The sequence below is a fragment of the Aspergillus steynii genome, assembly GCF_002849105.1.
Source record: "Aspergillus steynii IBT 23096 chromosome Unknown P170scaffold_4, whole genome shotgun sequence".
Lineage (NCBI taxonomy): Eukaryota > Fungi > Ascomycota > Eurotiomycetes > Eurotiales > Aspergillaceae > Aspergillus > Aspergillus steynii.
This window is the reverse complement of record NW_020194401.1, coordinates 1684079-1705945: the sequence shown is the minus strand read 5'-3', so window position 1 is coordinate 1705945 and position 21867 is coordinate 1684079. Positions and strand designations below refer to the sequence as shown.

General features: G+C 49.4%; 10 protein-coding genes across 10 annotated transcripts; 5 read left to right on the top strand and 5 right to left on the bottom strand.

Moving 5' to 3' along the window:
• Positions 1 to 627: 627 nt before the first annotated feature.
• On the bottom strand, positions 628 to 2030 carry P170DRAFT_177197 (BRcat and Rcat domain-containing protein). The gene is made up of 2 exons (XM_024842642.1): positions 917 to 2030; positions 628 to 845 (listed from the first exon to the last, which is right to left on the bottom strand). Exons 1-2 carry the CDS (start codon positions 1896 to 1898, stop codon positions 754 to 756), a joined length of 1074 nt encoding a protein of 357 aa, XP_024704486.1. The 5' UTR covers positions 1899 to 2030; the 3' UTR covers positions 628 to 753.
• Positions 2031 to 3198: 1168 nt separating this feature from the next.
• P170DRAFT_436809 (3' exoribonuclease family protein) lies at positions 3199 to 4608 on the top strand. Its single transcript, XM_024849229.1, has one exon. It carries the CDS (start codon positions 3273 to 3275, stop codon positions 4488 to 4490), a length of 1218 nt encoding a protein of 405 aa, XP_024704485.1. The 5' UTR covers positions 3199 to 3272; the 3' UTR covers positions 4491 to 4608.
• Positions 4529 to 6768, bottom strand: P170DRAFT_436808 (aspartic endopeptidase). The gene has a single exon (XM_024849228.1). The coding sequence runs from the start codon at positions 6643 to 6645 to the stop codon at positions 4744 to 4746; it is 1902 nt and encodes a 633-aa protein (XP_024704484.1). The 5' UTR covers positions 6646 to 6768; the 3' UTR covers positions 4529 to 4743.
• A 133-nt stretch (positions 6769 to 6901) lies between these two features.
• cyp1 (putative peptidyl prolyl cis-trans isomerase (CypC)) lies at positions 6902 to 8032 on the top strand. Its single transcript, XM_024851578.1, has 3 exons — positions 6902 to 6981; positions 7036 to 7077; positions 7140 to 8032. Exons 1-3 carry the CDS (start codon positions 6949 to 6951, stop codon positions 7551 to 7553), a joined length of 489 nt encoding a protein of 162 aa, XP_024704483.1. The 5' UTR covers positions 6902 to 6948; the 3' UTR covers positions 7554 to 8032.
• Positions 8033 to 8597: 565 nt separating this feature from the next.
• On the top strand, positions 8598 to 10667 carry P170DRAFT_509782 (putative Rab geranylgeranyl transferase escort protein). Its single transcript, XM_024854711.1, has 4 exons — positions 8598 to 8829; positions 8883 to 9001; positions 9061 to 10047; positions 10242 to 10667. Exons 1-4 carry the CDS (start codon positions 8756 to 8758, stop codon positions 10589 to 10591), a joined length of 1530 nt encoding a protein of 509 aa, XP_024704482.1. The 5' UTR covers positions 8598 to 8755; the 3' UTR covers positions 10592 to 10667.
• Positions 10668 to 10992: 325 nt separating this feature from the next.
• On the bottom strand, positions 10993 to 12302 carry P170DRAFT_464681 (uncharacterized protein). The gene is made up of 2 exons (XM_024852268.1): positions 12252 to 12302; positions 10993 to 12182 (listed from the first exon to the last, which is right to left on the bottom strand). Exon 2 carries the CDS (start codon positions 12170 to 12172, stop codon positions 11135 to 11137), a length of 1038 nt encoding a protein of 345 aa, XP_024704481.1. The 5' UTR covers positions 12173 to 12182; positions 12252 to 12302; the 3' UTR covers positions 10993 to 11134.
• Positions 12303 to 13123: 821 nt separating this feature from the next.
• P170DRAFT_509780 (uncharacterized protein) lies at positions 13124 to 14251 on the bottom strand (the record flags this gene model as incomplete). Its single annotated transcript, XM_024854710.1, has 3 exons — positions 13783 to 14251; positions 13197 to 13723; positions 13124 to 13134 (listed from the first exon to the last, which is right to left on the bottom strand). The coding sequence occupies exons 1-3, from the start codon at positions 14232 to 14234 to the stop codon at positions 13124 to 13126; spliced, it is 990 nt and encodes a 329-aa protein (XP_024704480.1). The 5' UTR covers positions 14235 to 14251.
• Positions 14252 to 14873: 622 nt separating this feature from the next.
• On the top strand, positions 14874 to 16558 carry P170DRAFT_475488 (uncharacterized protein; the record flags this gene model as incomplete). Its single annotated transcript, XM_024853265.1, has 3 exons — positions 14874 to 14918; positions 14984 to 15931; positions 16004 to 16558. 3 exons carry the CDS (start codon positions 14874 to 14876, stop codon positions 16556 to 16558), a joined length of 1548 nt encoding a protein of 515 aa, XP_024704479.1.
• Positions 16559 to 19740: 3182 nt separating this feature from the next.
• Positions 19741 to 20724, top strand: P170DRAFT_177111 (uncharacterized protein). The gene has a single exon (XM_024842641.1). It carries the CDS (start codon positions 19927 to 19929, stop codon positions 20518 to 20520), a length of 594 nt encoding a protein of 197 aa, XP_024704478.1. The 5' UTR covers positions 19741 to 19926; the 3' UTR covers positions 20521 to 20724.
• P170DRAFT_177099 (uncharacterized protein) lies at positions 20725 to 21517 on the bottom strand. Its single transcript, XM_024842640.1, has one exon. The coding sequence runs from the start codon at positions 21346 to 21348 to the stop codon at positions 20929 to 20931; it is 420 nt and encodes a 139-aa protein (XP_024704477.1). The 5' UTR covers positions 21349 to 21517; the 3' UTR covers positions 20725 to 20928.
• Between the last annotated feature and the right edge of the window lie 350 nt (positions 21518 to 21867).

Genomic DNA, 21867 nt, shown 5'->3' with positions numbered 1-21867 from the left:
GATTTGGATCGATGCGGTATTACTCGTGCTTTCGACTGCGCTAATTATGCAGAGCAAGTCACTGCAGGAAGAAACCCCAGAAACGACCGCCTTTTTGGGCACTTTCACCCTGGAAACGGTTCAAGCGTCCGATATTCGCGTCAAAATATAAGACATTTTCGGCACCATCCGGATATCCCAACAGGAGGGAAACCCAGCATGCATGATTCGCTCCCACGAGTGCAAACCCTTGAGGGTTTCCAACACTGACTGCGTTGCCAGGATTTCGCCAACGGTGCTTGATCCTCATTCGCCAGGTCTTACGTCTTGCGCCCACACTGTGCTATGATAGTGATGAGGATGGTTGTGGCGCAGAGTCGACGCAGGTTCGCTCACCAACATCCGGTCAAAGCGCCGTTGATACAACGCGAGTCAGAAAGCGATTTGCAGGCCCAGATTATTTGCTACGGTGGTGCACCTGATAGATTTCTTTCGGAATTCGAATTCATTGTGATGGGGTAGCCCGTCCAATCGCTAGAAGCATCTATCATGTTGGTAACTAGTCGGCCGCGAGAGTATGGAGTGGAGTAAAGCGGACTCATGTTCGCGTGTCTCTGGTTTGATATACTCTAAAGACGTCAAGAAGATAGAAAAGTCATACCAAATCTGACTGCGAGAATAGGTACGAATGGAACATTCTCCGCAATTAATATCCAGCATGCCTCCAATCAGCGCTTCGTCGTAGGACCTTGTGTGATATCTACACAATATCTCTCACTGCGGAGGTAGAATACAGTCCATATCGAGATGTCTCCATTTCCAACTAATGCCGCAGTCCCAACACCACTCATGCAGGCATGATTCGCCTAAAGTACAACAGCGGTTAGTCTCTGGTGGTTATTGATAAGACAGAGTAAAGCAACAAGAGAATACGTACACCTTGTAAATTTACAGCCACTTGGTCGCGCCGTTGGTGAGCTGCAGTGAGGACAAGGCCGTGTGACCCACTCTATTGCCTCTGGTCTCGTAAGTTCGCTGGACGAGGACGCTTGGGTGTCATTGCTCGATCTGCGAGTATTGGACAGCTCAGGAACTTCATTCTGGGCAAGTTCCCTAATATCTAATTCGCTCTCTCTTGGGTTTATCTTTTCTTCGTAATCTGTGCACGTCATGCCTTCATGCCAGGGTGTTTCTCGGTGAATGAAGCATGTTCTCGAGCCGCACGAGCGGCATACCACAATCGGGTCTTCCAGTCCGCCGGCGTGTAGCTGACCATATCCACAATTCTGTTGGATGCAGGGGACGAATTCGGCATCCTCTTCTAGGATCTGCCAAGTTCGCATTCGATCATAGGTCTGGAATGTTTGTCGACTGGCCCATCGGTGGACTTCTTCATCGGAAAGCTGCTCATGGCAGAGGGGGCATGCCAGTGAGCTCGTGTCCGGGGACGAGAACTGAATGTCAAGACTCCGACGGAGACATGCCAAGCAGATATTTGTGTCGGGCATAGAGCCATGGTCGCAGCTAGCGGTGATTGGTGTGCGTGGGAAATAATCATCACTGAACGTCTCGAAGCAGACAACGCAGGTGAGAAGGGGTATTTCCCGTAAGTTTATGTCGTTGTGCGTTACTGGACGGGGCAAAGGGGTCAAAGATTCTCTCTGAAGCAAGGATAGCACTGCGCTAGCTGTGAATGCGTCGCTCCAGCAACTTGTTGACTCTCCATCTAGTATGATATGGGATGTCGTGAGATGCCTGGTGCTGTCTTCTGCCGATAAAGTGCCTGGCTGTTCTGTGCTCGTCAAGCGGTCGTTCGGTTGAGGAGGGCGAAGGGGCTCATGTAAGGAGTATCGGGGTGGAGGAGAGATGTCGCGAGTATGGGTAGTGTAGGAGATCTCGTCTGGATATGGTGCGTTCATCTTTCCCCCCACAAAATATCAAGTCCAGAAATGTCTGACAGAAAAAAGTCCACATATCCCGACCCAGACGTACTGGTGGTTCAAAATGAGTCTGCCAACTTTCATGCTTCCAGCAACAGGATATAACACTTGTAGCATATACTTTCTCGCGCACAGGTCTCGCACGAGCTCAACCCCGAACATCCTTATTTAGAAGAGGGTCCACTAATGCTCAACAGTGCATATTCCATGGCACACTAGAGCCAAGAAGGTATCATCCTGCAATCAATACGAGTCCCAGATACCGAGAGTGCCACTTGCCTCAGGACCCGCGGCGATTTTATTAAACGACCATCGGAAATGGGCAATGATATGGTCCGAGGAAACGTTGTAGAATGTTCGAGGACCTTGGTACGCAGCCATGAGATCATCTTGGAATCTCCATCGAAATCGACCGGAATTCCACGGATCTGACGGATATATGGAGGGGGAGCTTATGTCGATCGACGCTACTTGGAAAATGCCGGCTTGCCGCCAGCAACCGGATATGTCTTCATTATGACCAGTCCATAATGAACGCCGCATTACCGATGTGTGGAAGATCCAAATAGATCCCATCCAAGTACTGATTTCAAATCAATAGGACTCCCACAGTGGTCATGAGTGCCCGTGTTATGTGGTTATTTGGCATCACTTGGCGGGCCAAACCCAGAGTCTCGCATCCGCGGAGGCCAATTAGACTCAGGATCTCGTATTTATATTTAGATGAAGCGACGATCCCACAAACAACAAGCGAACCCTGGATCGAGTTGGAGGCGTGCTTCAGATAGAAGAGTTAGACGAGTGCCAATCCAATTCTTTGGGGTCAACACAATAATTGCCTGGTAATCGCTGTGTAAAGTTCATTTCGGTCTGGCTCATTGGGAAATGAAACCCGGCATACCTCAAGCTAGGAAAATTGTTAGCTGTATTGCGTAAGTGTGTTTGATTGAAATATTCCATCAAAAACCAGTCACAAGACATTTCAACTGGATTCTAGGATTAGGCGTAGAGCACCATAGGAGGTGGCTCATCATCGGATGAAGCTGAAACAACCAAATTTGTATTTCGAAAAGAGTTCTAGTGTTCTAGTCATTCGTTACAGAATATAGGACCTTTGAACAATAAATGTACAAGAAAGAGCAACAATACAGAGATAGTTGTCAAGGAGTGGCCACTCTCAGCCTTGATATCGTCAGCCCTGCATATCCTCACCGCCTTCGATATGGCAACTATTCTGCCGCCGAAAAATAAGATGTCTGCTTCTTTTCATCCGCCGATCAAAGAGCGACAGTCCAACCTCCAAATCCTATACCCAAACTTAATCAATCATCCGCATCTGCGACAACCTACACAATGGCCTCCGCAGCAGGAACCGCTGCGCAACCTACCCCGCCATCCCTCTCTCTCCCCCCCTCCCAGTTCGCCCGGCTGCAACCTCACGCCTATCTTCTCGCCCACCTATCGCCCCCCTCGTCGAGCAACCACCCCTCCGTCCGCGCCAACGGCCGCGCCCCCTCGCAATTCCGCGTGACCTCTGCAAACACAGGCTCCTTGACACACACCAATGGCAGCGCGGTGGTGCGAGTCGGCGACACGACAGCCGTCTGCGGCGTGCGCGCTGAGATCCTACACACAGAAGACATTGCCTCGTGGAGCTTATCCCACTCGTCGTCAACAGAGGAGGCAAACAATCGCCGGAAAGCAGACTCCGACGATACCGACGTCGACCCCAACGAATCCCAAATCCAAGACCTCAACCTGCTGGTCCCCAACCTTTCGCTGAGCACCGGGTGCGCGCCCGGCTTTATCCCCGGTGCGCCGCCCTCGTCGCTCGCGCAGTCGCTCTCCCATCAGATCCTTACGCTGCTGCATAGCTCGCGGCTTGTGCGCGCCGACGACCTGCGGATCTGGTACCAGGCGCCGAATCTAGGCGGGGAGGAGCTGGAGCGGCATAACGAGAGCGAGCAGATGGATGTGGATGCGGAAGCTGGTGCTGGTGCTGGGGCGGGAGGATCCGAGCACGACAAGGAGATTAAAGCGTTCTGGGTGCTTTATATCGACGTCATGATTGTTTCTTTGGCCGGGAACCCGTTCGATGCTGCGTGGGCATCTGTCCTGGCCGCGCTCCGGGATACGAAGCTCCCGCGTGCCTGGTGGGATGTGGATAACGAGACGGTGGTGTGTTCGGATGCGGTCTCGGAGGCGAAGAAGTTGACGTTGCGCGGAATGCCGGTCTCTAGCTCGTTCGCTGTGTTTGAGGCTGATGCGGCGAGTGGGTGGAGGGCTGTGGTTATTCCGGATGCGGAGGAGGAGAGGAAGATTACGGAGAGCCAGAGGCAGGGGATCCAGCGGAGGTGGATTCTGGCTGATCCCGATGGATACGAGGAGGGTCTTGGTCAGGAGAGGGTATGCATTGTGGTGGACGAGAAGCAAGGTGGCAAGGGGAAGACTACGATCTTGAAGATGGAGAAGAATGGCGGGTTGGCGGTGGACAGCGAGGAACTGAAAGAGCTGATTGATGTGTCCGCGCAAAGATGGGATGATGTGAAGCGAATCTTGGAACAGTGTTGAAAAAATGGTCTTTTGTGCGAGACCTTACCTAGCTATGATTACTGTCGATGATACCAACTAGATTTTGAAAAGTTCTTTGGAACAGGAGTTTATTGATATTCCACGCAATGCAGCAGTCGGTGTCAAATTGGCCGCCAAAAGACAAGTATTAAAACAAAGGGCATCGACTCCGTCCAAACGCCTCTAGTCATGCCTGCTTTCATCGAGAGTAAAAGAAAATGCAAAAGTTCTCAGGGATCGTGAGTTGATATGCCTAGTTAGCGGCGGTCTTTGCTGCGTGTCTAGGGCTTCTGCGCTGCCTTTTTGTAGGAGGTTCGTTATCGGGCCCCAAGCTGCTAATGACAGCCCAGTTCTCGTCTTCCACAGGAGAGTCAGTACGGGGCGATGAGCTCTTCGAATCGTCCGTAGCCTTGTCAGTCTCGGCAGGTTTGGCGGCCGACTTTGCCGACTTGCTCTTGCGCGGGATGTAGAATGAAAAAGAAAACAAGTCCAAGTCTTTATCTTTGGCTTTTCCGTGTTTATCGGACTTCTTTTCCCCAGCTTTGTCGCTCTTCTTCATGTCGTTGGACTTTTTGGAAGCTTCTTCGGACTTCTGTGCCTTGTCGGCTGCTCTCTGATATCTGTTGAAGAGTTTACTGAAGAAGCCGACGTTCTTGTCCTCTTCCTCCTGTTTCTCCTTTTCTTTATCATCAGAGTCGGCCTCTTCGTCTTCCTCATCCTCCTCGCTGTCACTGAAGTTCCACATGTGGTGAATATCGCCTTTGACGAAGGCAGTGCCCCACAGGGAAATGAGGACTCCAGGGACCAGATACAACAAGGCAGGTTGAGGGTGGTTGAAACATTGCATGACCACAAGAGTTGCGATCATTCCAGCCAGGTACCCAACGATGCTAGCCTTGAAGTAAGTCTTGGGAAAGAGTCGAGCGTCCTGATAAGGGGGTTCCAGTTCAGCCTCCTGCGATTTGATGGGTTTCGTCCAGAAACGCTCGCCCCAGCCTCCTCTAGCAGACTGATATACAGGTTTGACTGGCTCTTCTTCGTTGCCTTCAGCCTTCGCCTTCTGGTATCCTTTCCGCAGATAGTAAAGATAAAGATCAAATCGAAGCGCGTGACCGACCATCATACCGGGAATGACGATGTCGCCCAAGCCTAACATGGCCAAAGAAACGGTGTCTGGTGGCTGGTTGGGGCCTGCTGGGCGAGGGAACAGGAGCTTAATCGGCACATCCAAGGATTTCGCAACCGTCACCATCAAAGGCGTAAAGTAGACGAAGTAAATATCGTAAAAGAAGAGCGATCCAAGGATGAGGGATCCAGTTAAGAAAGTAGACGGCGACATGAACTGCAGGACACCATAGCAGAAACTGAATCCCAGGAAGTTGGTCAACCACCACGGCTTCTCAACAAACGCGAAATACCCGACGGCAGGCAGGGCCAGCAAGGTACTGAACAAGTCCAGAATGTCAACTGAGACTTGGCCCTTGCAGATACGGTGAATGTTGATCTTGAATTTCGCCTTTTGATAGAGCACACTGCGGTATGTCCACAGGAAGTTGATGGTGGACTCTGGCAACGGAATTGAACCAAGAATGCCCGGAAGAGGAGAGCGTCGGGCCTCTGACGAGTCTGAAGCAGCATTTCCGCCAGCAATTTTGAAAACGCGGTCCGACTGTTGCACCTTCCAGAGTTTCCCGCCATAGGTATACGTTTGTGGGAACGCGAAAGACCGAAAGACCGAAAGACAGTCCCGCAAGAAAGCCACAGCGAAGAACATGCCCATCTGAGAGAAATAGAAGCCCAGAATCTTGTTCAGAAGCTCGGCACCCATGTATTTGATCACCAAGTATAGTCCACCGAGAGTGAGACCAGCAGTCAGGGGAAACATGATTGCATCACTAGGCTCCAGTGATTCCATCTTCCCCTTGCTCTCTCCCTCCTGGTCTTCGTCGTCTTCGTCCTCGGACTCGTCATTTTCGGTATTCTTAGGACGTTTTGCGGCAGAGGTTGGTCTCGAGAGCGAAGCATGGGCGCCGATGTAAATCGGAAACAAAGCGGAAACAAGGAGATGCGCGTAAGTCGGAACTAGAGGTTTGACAGCTGTGAGGTGGTAGATCGCCTGGCCCAAGAATTCGGCGAAAGGGCTGACCTCGTCCATAATGACGGTAGGGACGAGGTTTCGTGTTGTTCAGAGGTAAAGATACAATATCTCAGTTTTTCATAGTTAAAAGAGAAAAGGAGAAGTTGACGTGATCATAAAACCATTAGATCATGACTGTTGGGGGTTGTTTACACGGGGCGAAAACATTCGACAGATTGCATCACCGATGATATGCGGCGGATGCCAAGACCGGCATTTCCCCGCCGCCTTGCAGTGGCAGAGAACCTCCATGAATTCACGGTTCGACCGCGGTTCCTTGACATTCAATCGGCATCTTCCCGTTCATATTCCAGTATCACAATGGCGACAGACGTGGCTTTTGACACGAGCATGGTGAGAACCCTTGTTACACTAATCATGACTCAATTGGTTGTTAATTTCCTGCAGGGCTCGTTCACCGTGGAGCTTTACAATGAACATGCACCCAAGGTCAGTACAAATGACCCCTCTTACATTTGGGGTACCTTATGCTAATTCAATGTGGCTACTAGTCGTGTAAAAACTTCGCGACCCTTGCACAGAGGGGCTACTACAACAACGTCGTCTTCCACCGCATCATTCCCAATTTCATGGTACAAACCGGAGATCCTACTGGCACCGGCAGAGGAGGAAGCTCAATCTACGGAGAGAAATTCGAGGACGAAATCCATCCAGGTCTCAAGCACACCGGCGCCGGCATCTTGAGTATGGCGAACAGCGGACCCAACACCAACGGCAGTCAATTCTTCGTTACGCTTGCGCCGACCCCGTGGCTGGATGGAAAGCACACGATCTTTGGCCGCGTAAAGAGCGGGATGAGAGTGATCCAGCGCATGGGACTTGTTAAAACGAACGGCGAGGACAGACCGGTAGACGAAGTCAAGATCATTCGCGCCAGAGTTGTGGAAGAAGGGGCAGAAGAGTGAGCTGTTGGAACGTGACAGATCTGACCGGCGTTTTCTTCTGAACTTCAATCCGTCTACCGTTCCTCGCCCAAAGGGACAATTTTCAAGTTCATCACACCGGTGCAGACAGAAGCTAGTCATTGGGATGGGCCCAAGGTGCCGCTTCGCTCCGCGCCGAGATGAGCAACGCTCGACTACTAAAGTCATACAATTGCCCTGTATACCCCGAAGGATTACCTCTTGCAGTGGTTGACTCTACTGATTTACATCCGTCAATTCACTGGGACAGAGCATCGGACTCATTGACAAGAAAAGAATTATGATAATGTAATGTATCACTACAAACGAACTGCTTCCATCAGATGTTTCCATTCCAGAGCAGCAGATACAGAGTGATAGGTTCTCTCTACCACTCCTGTAGACGACAAGACCAGTGAAGGCTTGTTGAAAATGACGAGACTACCATGGTGTAATGGTAGCATGCCTATGCAGAGCACCAGGAGTGGTGAAGAAAGAAAGAATCGAGGCGGGCGGATGCGCAAATTTCAACTCGCGCGTTTGAACGGGTCTAGCTGTTTCGGGCATGGCGCAGTAATTGCCTGCCTGAGGCATTGATATACCGTAACAGGAGCACGAAGTATGAAGTTCGGACATGATCAATCTTCAAAGAAAATGCCAGCTTGGGGACTTCTCAATTAGATGGATTAACTTCGAAGCCCTATTCTAATTGATTACTCTACTACTTCGAGCATGTACACTTCAGCATTATTGACTCGAGCTTTGATGAGCTCGAGGAAATCTGTCATCTGTCCAGTACGAATGGAGGATCGCGAAGTTCAATATAAAGCTCAATATGCATCATTACATTTTTATCTTGACTTATTCAGCTATATGACAACAATGAAGAGCAGCGTTTTGTGTCATCTCCCATAAATAAAAGCAGGTCATTCTTCCGGTGACCCCCACCGGCGGAGCTCCCAAACACGTGACGCACGAGAGCGGGTCCCGCAGTATTTCTGCGCGTGTCCTTCGTCTTCTTTTCTCCCCCGAAAATACTTTCGTTCTCGGAACGAATGATTCTCTACGCACCACTCATGGGCTGGAAGGTCCTGCTGCAGAGGCATTCAACAACGTGTCACCCGACGTGATGATAACCGGGCACGCTCTTGTAAATACAATAACTCGAACTGATTTCCAGCTATTATCAGCCACCACCCACCAGAATGGAGTCGCTCTCTGAGACGCCATGGGATGTAACAATCTCTGGCACTGGTCTGGCCCAGTCACTTTTGGCACTGTGAGTTCTCCTGTACGGATATTCAATGAGCTACTGCTAATCCTTCTATACAGTGCCCTTTCTCGTTCAGGGAAAAAGGTACTCCATGTTGACCGGAACCCGTATTATGGGGGATCGGAAGCAGCCTTTAGTCTGCAAGAAGCCCAGGAATGGGCTACCAGAGTAAATCAAGGTGAGTAAGGGTGTGAACTAGGTTATTGTTGGGGATGTTAACGTTGTTTTGCAAGCTAGAACCCGAGGACTTCCCCTTTGAAGATGCAACTGTCCATCGACCCGAGGATACGCAGTTGTCGGCTCCTCGGGCATACACGCTCTCCCTCTCGCCGCAACTCATCTATTCTCGGTCGCGGCTGTTGCCTACATTGGTGTCTTCTAAGGTTTACCGCCAGCTGGAGTTCCAAGCTGTTGGAAGCTGGTGGATTCATAGAACTTCGTCCAGTAATGATGGGGACAACAGCAGCGGATCCTTGTATCGAGTACCAAGCAGTCGGGAAGATATTTTTGCGGATGATTTGATTACTGTCAAGTCCAAGCGGACTTTGATGAGATTTCTCCGTCACATCGGAAAGCCTCAAGAGGATCATGATGGCCCAGAAGAGGATCTTTCATCTCCACTCTCGGAATACCTAGCTTCGAAGTTTCAGGTGCCCGCTGAGCTTCATGATCCCCTACTCTCTCTTTCATTGTCGCAAGCTGCTCCTCAACAAACACCAGCCGATTTTGCGGTTCCCCGCATCAAACGACACCTTGCATCCATTGGTGTGTTTGGTCCTGGGTTTGGAGGCCTGCTGGCAAAATGGGGAGGTGGCGCCGAGCTCGCCCAGGTCGGTTGCCGCGCCCTTGCTGTCGGAGGTGGGGTCTATGTCTTGAATGCTGGCATCAAGTCTATGACTCCTTCCTCCGAAACGGGAGATGCTGATGACGCGCGTGCCGAAGTGCATCTATCCAATGACGAGGTCATCAAGACTAAATTAGTCCTTGGCTCTCAGTGGGATCTTCCTGATCAAGAGCGTCCTACCTGTGACAAGGTGGCTCGATCAATTGCAATTGTTTCGTCTCCGCTCGAAAGCCTTTTCCCAGTCACGGCTGAAGGCGCCCCGGTCCCTGCCGGAGCCGTCGTGGTATTCCCTTCAAGCTCTTTGGGTCACGCAGATGACTCGCCCCCAGTCTATGTCTTGGTCCATTCAAGCGAGACTGGGGAATGCCCGCCAGGACAAAGTAAGTTGATCCTTTTTTGTTATCGCCAGCCTCGTTGCCCTCACTCCCCTGCTCATATGATGACCTTTCCTAAAAATTACTTATCTACATTGCCTGAAACGCTATGTTGAAAATTTATAATCTGATCATGAGCTTCATCCTTGACTTTGTCCACACATCATGAGTCAGCATCAATGCTAACTATATTGTGTTAGGTGTCCTTTATGGCAGCGTTAGCATCCCTGGACCTGAAGGTCAGTCCTTGATTGAGAATGCGATGCATAAGCTTCTTCAATCAAGTGCTGATTCCAGTGCAACTGTCCTGTGGTCCCTTTGCTACACACAATTGGGTCAAGCCAGCACTAAAGCTGGAGCACAAGTCCCTACTCTCACGCGCCTCTCCAATGATACCTTTTGCTTCCCGCCTGTTAATCTTGATCTTGCTTTTGATGATAGCCTGATCGATGTGGTCAAGGAAGCATGGAGGCTAGTAATGGGTGATGAGGCGAAGGAAAGCGAGTTCATGGAATTCGAGGACCGTGAAGGTGCCTACGACGAGGAATGATGCTTGCCTTGTAATTCCCTTACTATACCATCTAGCATGCTGTAGATATAGTACAATTTATTTATCTCATTCGAACATTGACGTCTCCAATAAACTCATTCTGTCCTAACATCCTTTTATAGCCTTGACACCTTAGAAGCATGTCCTCATCTTTTAAATATGTCATCCGATATTCTCTTACCAACTCTATTCACAGCCCTTACTACTGCCGTCTTTTTCACCTCAATGACACGAATAAGAGAGCCTCTAAAGTCAAAAACTATTGTTTCTTCCCCAGAAGGATCCTTTTGTTCATTGGTGAATTACTTTGGCCAGTTTATTCACAGTCAAAGTCAACTGGAATTTCCTCGTTCCGGGCATAGGGATTGACTAGGAGCTCATACATTGAATTCAACAACTCTATTTTCTTAGCTAAAAGGAAATAATTGAAAATAAGGGAGCGGAGAGGGCCTATACTAAGTTACATCATCCATTCAATCCATTCTACCATCATACAAAGAGAAGTAGTAAAGAACAGACGGAGAAAGTCTTCAGGCTCAGACATTAGTACCGATGACCATGGCGACGACTGTGATATCCGTCTGTTCTCGCGTTCGAACGTGCCTTTTCTTTCCACTTTCTCTTGCTTTCCTCGCAGTTCTCCAATTTTTTCCTACAGTTTTCCAACTGTGTTTCAAGGGCGGTGTTATTTTCGAGAGCTTCAGAGATGCGGATACGAATGTTGGCTTTTATGGCAGTATTTTCAACTTCGATCCTTTCGATGCGCTTGCTCTTGTTGACATTCTGGGCATGAAGTTCTTCAATGCATTGGTTCTGGTTGGTTTTCTCGGTTTCAAGTTCTCCGATGCGCTGGTTCCTATCGTTGCTCTCGGTATGGAGTTCTCCGATGCGCTGGTCCTTGTTGGCATTCTCGAGTTGGAGGACTTCGATGCGCTGGTCCTTGTTGGCATTCTTGATTCGGAGCCGTTCAACCTCGCGAATTTCAAGATACATGGCGGTGAGGTTGTTGTTCATGGTTTTGATTTGAGCATCTTTGGTGGATAATTTATTCTGACGATCTTCGAGTTGAGCGTCTTTGGAGGATAGATCGTCCTGAAGATCTTCGAGTTGAGCATCCTTGATGCATAGTTTATTCTCTAGATCTTTGATTTGATCATCCTTGGAAGAGAGATCTTTCTCATTGTTTTTGAGTTGATCACTCTGAGTATGCAAGGCGTTCTCTAGATCTTTGACCTGGGTATCCTTGGAAGAGAGATCCTCCCCGTTCTTTTCAAGTTGATTATTCTTAGCATGTAAGGTATTCTCTAAATCTTTGATCTGAGCCATCAGTGCGTGAATCCGGGCGTGGGCCTGTTCAATCTCTTTGCGCTGATTGTTGACTTGAACGCCGAGGCTTTTGTTCGACTTTTCGAGACGTCGGGTAGTGTCACGAGCAGCAGACTTAATTTGGCCTGCATAGCTTCTCTCCACGGATTCCATCATTTCCTGAAGCTTCTGGATTGTATCTTGGCTAACAGGTGCCTCTGGGGGCAAGGTCGGCTCGTGGACATGGCCGTCCGTACGGAGGGACGACACGGACATAGCTAGGGTTCTGTTTTGATACAGGTTGAAAGTCAGCGGAAATAAGAAAGACTCGACTTTGAATTTTTAGTTAGCTTACCTCAGGGTGTGGTGCGCTATCCTGAACTGCTCCCGACTTCATGAAGACTGGGATGCGGGGCAGATGAGCGGGAGAAAAGCCACCCACCGTACACTTATTTGAATGCTTGCCTTATTGGCTGAGCTCAGCAGGGCTTAGTTGCATGCGCTCGAGCAGTAATCAAGCGAGGTACTGATACTTGAGATTGGTTATTCTAGTGTACATCTAGGGATCACGATGCTAGAATATCAGAGACAAAGTTTTCTCGAACCCCTTGAGCCTGTGCAAAGGAATTGTAGCCAACACTACTCGAAGTATAAATTATTGATTATAGTTAAATAGTCGCAACGAAGAAATGAGACACAAATTAACTGGGACAGAATATAGTGCAGCCTGTCAAGAGACTGACGCATTTCATGACATAGGAGGAAGTGCAGGAGGCTCACGTTATTCACATTCAAACATATTAAATCATGAAGTTATGATTCTAAAATCTATCAGTGGTCTAGTAACTAGGGAAAATGACAATAATAATCGTGATCAGACCTCACGCAATCCGTGCTGGTTGATGGTAGTTGCTGGAGGGGCTTCTCGAGTTGTTGTCAGTGGCAGGCTGCTAAGGGATCTAGTTTTCTTGTACTCTAAAGTGGCGATTATCAAAAATTATAAAACCATTTTATAGTTAATTGAGACTTTTTTTATGCATTATGACAAAGGAATGAAGTTCTTTTTGGTTTGGTCAGCGCCGGGTGATCTTCAGTCAGTTAGGGCTAGGTCTTCGGACTACTTATCTGGAGGCCCTCCAGAGTCCAGACGGATATCCCCAGCTCATTGCCGCGAAAGCAGTAGGGAAGCTGGATCCATAGCAAGATATACTGTAGACCCTAATATAATCACGCCAAATCTATGAACCTCGTAACCGGGTTAATCAAAAGCCCATCCAAATCACGCATATTATACGCTCACTTTCATCATCACGAATCGGCACTGGCTCCGGCATATTCGCCAGACGACTGGTAAAGCCACGGGACAACAGTAACCCCATGATCCTCGCAGCTCTGATGACCGTGGTAGTTTCATCACCCAACCCTCCAACTTTATCACTAAACGTAGCCCAGAAAATCTTCTCCAAAAGGGGATAATCATCATATCGGATCCAGCCATGCTTCAAGTGAATCTTACTTATCAATCGCTGATGAGAGTAGAGGTTTAGACCAAACGGGGCAATCTCGGATTCGGCCCAATCAATCACCCCGACTAGATTGCAAGTCTCATTTACCATGATATTGCAAACGCCGAAGTCTTTGTGCAGGAGAACCATGGGGAGAGAGAAGATGGCTGGTAAGGAGTTGAGAGATTCTTGGATGAATGGGTGGAATCGAGCTGGGAGAGAAGCGAGTAGTACTTTCAGTTCTGTTTTGTATTGGTCATAGAGGTTGTCGCGGTCCATTTGGTTAACGTCCTGAGGGTGTTTCCAAGATAGAGCGAAGGGTCTGACAGGACACAAATTCAGCAATTCGATGTTTATGGGGCATATAGTGAAATGGCATACTTCGCAATATCAGCCACAAGATTCCTGCGCCATAAAGAAAACCGAGGAGAGCTCTCAGGCACATGGCTGTTATGCGCCAGGATAAAATCCAAATAGCTAACCCCTCGTACTCGACTCAGGACGTATATGTAAAGCTCCTCCCTACTCTCCATATTCTCCCCAATCTCCCCCTTAAAGGAAACCTGGGGTACATAGGGGCCGTAAATGGTCCAGGCGAGATTTGTAGTATGCATGCTCAGCTGAAGCGACTCCAAGCGGAACTGAACGACAAATTCAGCGCTGGGTCCAGCGTAGACGGTATAGCTGCATACGCCTTGCACGGCGACCGGAACGACATTGCCACCTAGATGCTCTCTTGCATAGTCATCACAGGCTGAGCGAGTCGTCGTGGTCTTCTTGAAGAAGTCGGCGATTTCTCGGTCGATGTGGTAGGTCTGGTCGCTGGCAGCCATGGGAAATACAAGTTGGTTTGTTTGATGACATGGTTTTCGAATAGAGCAGATGCAAGAGGGATTGGAAAGGGAGTGGTTGAGGACGTATCACGATGATCCACGTGACAAGGCACCGGCTCAGGCTCAACATGCTAAAACTAGAATGGCTGAAGTAGCATTAAGTCAGACGCTAAGGAACTAGATTATTTGAAAAGATGTGCATTCAGAGGTTGGCGAGATGCCTGCAATCAGATAGCATACTATATGGTATCTAAATTTCCGTGTTGTAGGTTAGCAAACATTATTTCTTGGGATAATACTCACCAGAAATGCGATGAGTCGCCCAAGGGATTGCATCTCTCGTGCTGCAGACTTGGATTTGAAGGAGTCATTATAGTAGTTAGATTACTTGCGTAGATGGGTACTAGTGCATGGTGCGTCTAAGGGAGAATTAAGAGCTAGGGCCTGATCACTGGGCCACTGGTAGAAACAGTGAATGATTTTGCCAACTGATCAGGACAATGACAGTGAGTGAATTTTACACTAATCCTCAGAACTTTTGGTCCAAGCCCGTCATCACGTCGCCCTTCCCCTTCGTCGATTCTTGTCATCTGCACCATCCCATTGCCTTCACCCCATCCAACCAAGATTTCATCCACGATGGATACTCTACCTGCAAAGTTGATCCTCCATATCGCTGGCTTTGTAGGTTCTCTTACCCCTCTGCCGTGCAAGGGTCAGTACTAACCCTCAAACCCGCCAACATTTAGCTCAAGGATGAAGAGTCGCACGCTCTCCACGCCTTCAGCCAGGTTAGCTGGAGAATGTACCATTTGACCGCGCCGCTTCTCTACAACACCATCTCGATTCGATTTGGTGAACCTTCTGATCTCAAGGAAATAGCCGATGAATGTTCTGAAAATGGCCTTGGACGACCATTTTTGGCCCATGCTATGAGACTGGATATTGTGGCCCTTCCGTGGCGAGCACACCTGACTGACGGCAATCTACCACGTACTTCCGGATCGTGGGATAGAAGTATCACCATAGAGGATTTCACTCCCGCCAGCGTTGGATCTTTTATGGAACCTCTTATGTCTCATCATGGGCTCCCTGAATATAGACCCTTTCGGGGCGAGTGGCTGTATTACCATGAGGAGAACTGCCGACCACTGGTCTCTGTGGTCTCGCGGCTGAACAAGTTGAAAAGTATGCACTATGCCATGGGCAACTCTTTCCCTCGGCACTTGCTTGACGCCGTGCACCAGTATCATCCAACCTGCGAAATTCATATCTGGAGCCCCCAAACACCCCGCCTGGATCCGGGATATAACACGGGCGTCCCGGCCTCAATGCCTGACCGTCAATTGGATATCGAAGTTCTTCGCTCCCCGTGTCTCCGCGCTATTAAACTAGATTTATCGGATCCCATCCGCGATATTGACGGAGTCGTTCCATACTTAACCCAGGCTCCAAATCTGCAGCATATTTTCCTGAGTTCAAATCGTGACCCTGGAGAAGAGGATGTCCGGAATATTCCCGAGCGCACCGGTGATTTGCCCCGGCTGCTGAGCTTGCAATCATTCTCCCTGAAATGGTATTTTGTAGAGAATATGGTTCTACCCCAGACGTCTCAACCCATTGAAATATCTCTGCATCGAGGGCCTGGAGGATATTTCAGTTCTTCACGGCATTCTGGAGCGGCATGGCCCATTGATGTCTAGTGTGCAGCTGGGAGGTAGCATCAGACCAACCTGAGAGATCTCCGTATCCCAATCCCTCGATCAAAGGGTGACTATGCGGAAGTTCTTACCTATCGTGCGCTGGGTGGTTTTCCCAGACTTCAGAACCTAATCCTAGACTTATACGGCAACCCGCGACCCGTGCTGTCAGCTGAAGACGGGATATTCTCGGATGAAAGCGGTAATATAGATGATCGTCTACTGCACGTCAGTCTCAAAGATGCCTTCATCAACTTCGCCACCGACCAAGCACTAGCCACCGCTATTTGGACCGAGATCTTTTCTCACCAGGCCTCCCGGAAGTTGATTCGGCTGCGCGTTTCCCCGTCGGGATTACAGATGTTTCGTTGGGAGATACAAAATGTAATGCTACACCTGGCCCGGTCGTTTCTCGTGACGCATGGCGGAACCAAAGTGGCGGAGGTCGGAGGAGAGGAACAGGAAGCCAGAATAAAGAAGTTCAGAGAATATTACCAGATACGGCCTTCCGAGTTTTCCAGACAAATCACTCGATTGTTTCACTCGATCTGGCCACTCACATCCACCGACACAGACTGGACTACTTGTTGGAGGAGCTATCCTTTGCAAACCAATGTGGATTAACCTGACCCGCCTGTGTTTCTACAACAGCTCATTCTCCCAATTTAGTATGCCTTTAGGCCTGCACAATCAATCATTTGACAAATCCATGCACATGAATTCTCACTTGCGCGGCCAACCTGTTCGCCGTTGCGGACTGGATTTATGCTGAGTACATTTCACCATAACTTCTTAGCATACATCGCAAAAGTTTATTCTCATGAGCTTCCCTCAGAAAGAAGGCCCAGATAAGCCAGCAATAAAGCTAAACCCATACCTTGGTCACAGGCACCTAGTGATATCAATAATGCTGTCCAGTGCTCTGTACTCATTGTGCTGCACCACACTACCTACCCAAGTATGTACCCATCCACAGCTACAAATTAGGCCAGTACGTACCTACCTAAACCGGTCTCCGCTAAATCCTTGAACAACGGCAGAATGTGTAACCATGCATCTATCCTATTTCGATCAGACTTACTTCTATCAATCAGATCCGGCGGTTGTGACACAACACGGGATGGCACGGCACAGTACAGGCAAAGCATAGCTTAGCTTAACATAGCACGAGGACCTCGTATCTGCGCGAGAGAAGCTAAATTTGAATTTAGACCTCAACGTACATGTATGCGGGGGTTTTGAGTCTGAAAGACGGTACTTATCGATGGGGTTATCTAGGACTTGTAGAGAGAAGAATCAATTGAGATCTAGTTGGAGAAATGGTTTGTCATTAGAGGTGGGTCATGTAAACGATCAGGATGGCTTGGATCCCTTCACGATGTGAGAGGAAGCCATAGTAAGGGGTATGGTAGGTAGTATGTATGCTCTTTTAGTCTAGCTACATATCTGTATCCAGTCTTCAAGTCTCAAGCTTGTAAGATGTTGAGCAGACGTTTAGCCAGGAGATCAGGTGGATAAGGTATCTGGAATACAAATAGAGAGATGTTCTAGCCCCTATAAACAGAAGAACTGAAGAGAGCTTTCCTGCTCGCCATTCATGTAGGAAATGGCGACAAGGAACTTTTAATGGGATATATTGAATTTCCAGACCTGGCCCGCACACGCACGTTCATATCTACTATCTAGTACTATCAAGAGATACTCCGTGCTCGTCCTCTGATTAAACTACATCCACTAACCACAACAGGCAAACTCCGTCCTAGAAAGGACACGCAATGAGCACACCACACCGCAGCCATCCACTCCGTACTATGCAGCCAAACTCAACACTCACAGACCGGATACTCCGTGTCCTGCTTGATCCCTGCCCTCCCCGCAATCCATGACGTGGAAGAATCTGGATAAAACCATGACCGTCTCAAGTCTCAAACTCAACCCGACAGGCCCACAAGGCTACGCTCCACAAAGTACAAACGGACGGACACAGGCCAGTTTGCAATTAGCTACTCCTACTTACGCAAGAGACTACCGTATACCTGGCTCCATAGTTCGAGATTCTGCTCCGGAGTAGGTTCTAGACACGAGCTACGGAGATTCCGAATCAGACGAATAGCGTGGGTTTTGAATTTAAGCAGGCAGGCAGACGTCTTCGGCGGGAGCTAGGACCAGTCGAATAGATTAATTGTCTATCTCAGACGGAGTTCTAGATTAGAGGCGGAGATCGTCGTGGAGAGCGAGAACGCCGTAGAACGAGGAACCAGCTTGGGACTCCCGATAATGAAAGTGACTTTTGACTTAGGGTTTGGAGAGTTGGACAGTCAAGTCAAGCTATCTTGGCCGTGGCTTTGCCCTACTTGGTCTAACCTTCGTAAGTCATAAGCCGGAAGTCGCAACTCACCTCCCCTGTACTTCGTCAAAAAGTCTATTTAGCGTTTGTTTCGCAAGTGTCGGAGGTAGACAGATATCCCACCGCCGTTCGACGGGTGTCTTCCGTCTTCTAGACCGAATTCGTATGCCGTGCTCGATGGAGTAAAGATAGACAGATCGGGTTTGCAAAAACCGAAAAAGAAAAAGACAGAAACCGGTTACGCGTTGAAATTAACCAGGTACAGTAGTGTGTAAAGTTGGACCCTGAGCGGATCCCCGGACCCTTTGACGGGCTGATGGTGGTTACATCGGTTTCTTGGGTCGGCACAACCAGCGGTAAGGATGCCCTTCCAGCGCTTCCATCGGAGGGGATTTGGGGATTTTTGGTCCTTAGCATGGGGGGAGGATGCTAAGGGGCATATCATCCTGAAGATACTGATACGAAAGGCAACGAATCGGATCCCTGGGCTTTCTGAAGACTGCTCTCAGCTCTGCAGATCAGGGGGTAGTCGACGGGCCATGGAAATTGTGCAAGAAATATTCAGTAGGAATGAATGCTTTGACATCCCCGGACTGACGTAAGGGCATCAAATTCCGACCGTTGATTTGAGGCATCCGCTCTCTCGTCCAGGTCATTCCGAATGGAGAGAAAAGGGGATAGAAGGCCTTGGGCTTGTATATTTGTGACAGCTGCCAAGGCCGGCGTTCAAGCTTAATTGCTCGGCAGTCATCTTAGTCCGTCTCGCCAATGTTCTGCGTTACTGAAGGCCACTCTTCCCCTTCCAGCCTCGCTCTGGCAGATCGGAGGGGAAACTCGAGTCCATCGTGTCGATCCTCATCCCGTGAAGATATTTCAACGGACAGGTTTTCGCCATCCGACCATCGGATGCGAGTCGAGAAACCAACCCCCCGGAGGACGGCGATACCAGGCAGGTCGGAGCAGCACCGGATGTTGCCATCTTCCCTATCGCCCTCGTAATGGCCGGACCAGGTACATCATCCTGGGCGTGGGCGAATGGGGTAAATGGCCGTAAGCCCTGTTCTCCTCAGCCGCCGGCGTCCATTCGGGTTCTTGTTCTTGCCACGCGTCCTCTGAGCCAGCGTCTGCTGCCAGCGACGGACGTGATTGGATTGCCGAGATGGCAGGACGTCTGGTTCAACCCGTTGATCCCGATCCACCCAGCGCGTAGTGAACAGGTACCGTCTGTCCCTAATTTCGGGGCTAGTCCAGTCATGGCCGGGCAGGTTGAATAATGGATATCACCTTCAGGCCGCCCATTTGCCAGTCAAAAGGCGTCGAAATGGCCCGGTGCTGGTGGCGACAGACATGACGAGAGAGTCTGGTTCTTATCCAACATGTTCAGCTGGCGCAGACGGCAGATCGTATACAGAGTGCAGATAAAAAAAGTAGCGGGCGGTGCAAAGCCCTGAGCCTTTAAACCTTCGAACCTTGGGACCCGTACCTGGGGGGAGGTGCGTGTCCCGGACTCCAGGCAGTCCGGGGAGGCCACTGGACGCTGGACAGTGGTTCATCTTTTTTATTATTTTGGTAAATTATTGTTTTATTTCCAATTCTTGTATTTCAGGGCTGGTCTGGCCTAAGCGTCGTCCTCCGAACGCGGCGGATGGAAGCGAAAAGGAGAAACGGTGGTGGCAGGGGACACGCGGCCGGTGGGGCTCTCCTGGAAGACTTGCGGTCTGATTGGCCGGGACGACGGGAACGCGCGCCGATCGAGCTTTTTCGTTTTCAGATTAAAATTGTTCGGAGGGACTGCGATGGCCCTGTCAGTACGAAGTACACGATATGTAGTTACTGCGTAGTGACTGGGAGCCCTCACGTTCTTGGCTCTGCGGTCAATTCTGCTCTATCAGGCCCCGGGAGGGCTCTAGAGAACAACCGGCTGACTCCGATGCAGCCGGACCAGGCTCGTACTCCGAGACAGAATCACTATTCTGGGAGTCGGACTCGTCTGTCAGTCGGTCCAGCCTCCCGCCGGCGCAGAAACGAAAAACGGTGGCTGCCAATCTCCATTATCCAGAACCGTCGACGAACCAACGGAGTACCACAATGGGCGGATTGTCCGCCCGACCACCGGGTCCGGCGCAACCCACTCGCCCTGGCCGAAAACCAAAGAATAGAAACATCTCCACTCTCGACATTAGTTGCAAAGTCCGCCGGCCAGGGATTCGCAGGGAATAATCCTCGCGTTAGCTCGTAGTAGTCGGTGCATATCCAGACGCGATCGGGGACTAGAGAGGGCTACATCCGACGGAATGCCAATATCTGTAACCCGTAACCTGTAACATCCTGTGTTGTTTGAGATTGATCATGAACAACGGTGATCGACCGTTTGGGAAAGATGGTGCCGGCAAAGACCCTGGTAGTACCTACGCAGTACTCCGTATAGTAGTTATGGTCAATGGTTGATGGTTATACAGTACCAATCCAAAATTTAAAATATTGAAAAACCCCCGAAGTACGCAATCGGCACCACGCAAGAGATCAGGCGGTTGGTCATCTCATGGGTGGAAAATATTCCACCATGCACCTCGATGCATTCATCATCCAAATCTTAACCTTTTTTTTCTCTCGTTTTTCCTCTAATGGTCAGCCGATGTGATTTGATCTAAAGATATCTCTGCTCATGTCGCCTCCTGCGTATGCACTCCGGACATCGTACGTCGCCAGAGATCGAGGCTGGGGAAATGAGATTTTGACTTCGAGATGGATGACTTGTCCGAGACGGTCTATCTGTACCATGACGTCGGTCGTACAGAGTCGTCGACCGCAATGAATGAAGGACGATCGCAAGGGTCCGAGAGAATTGAAAAATACGGGTGGAGAGGACGAGGGAAAGATCCATCCTGCTGGACGACAGTCTTCCAGTTGCTTTGGTTGATGATCTGCACTTACGTACGGTGGAAAATGTACGCAGTACGCAGTATACAAAAAAAAAAAAAAAAAAATGTAATGATAATAATAATAATAATAAAATGAACCGGAAACCACCAGGAAATGCAATGCAGGAGCGGAAGATTCGCCGCATGATAAACCGACAAGTTCCTCTTCTGTTGATATTTAATTTTCCCCTTCCTTCTCATTTCTTTTTCGAGTCCCTCTGAACGATCTTAAATTCGGACCAACGTCGATTCATCTGCGAATTCCTGCCTGTCAGATCAGCCCCCAAAATCAGATCCTTTTTTCTCCTGCCCTGTGAACCTGCCGACCAAATTCAACGCCACCAACTCGCCAAAAGATCAGGAAAATCCAAGACGACCGAGATTAAATTAATTCCGGGTCAAACAGAAAATCGGAATCGAAATTAAAAAATCACCCAATTCCAGGCGAACCACAGCGTGACGGGTGAGCTTAATACGCTGCAGATTAAATTACCCAGTGGGAGGAGCTCAGGCCCCAACCCAACCCGTGGGCCAGCAGTCGGCATTCCCACTTGGATCGCTTTCTGTCTCCTGTCTTCATCCTTCCCTCATCCGCCTTTTTTTTTTCTTTTTTTTTTTTTTTTGCCCTTACGATTACTACGTACATCTCTTGGTCTCACTCCCCT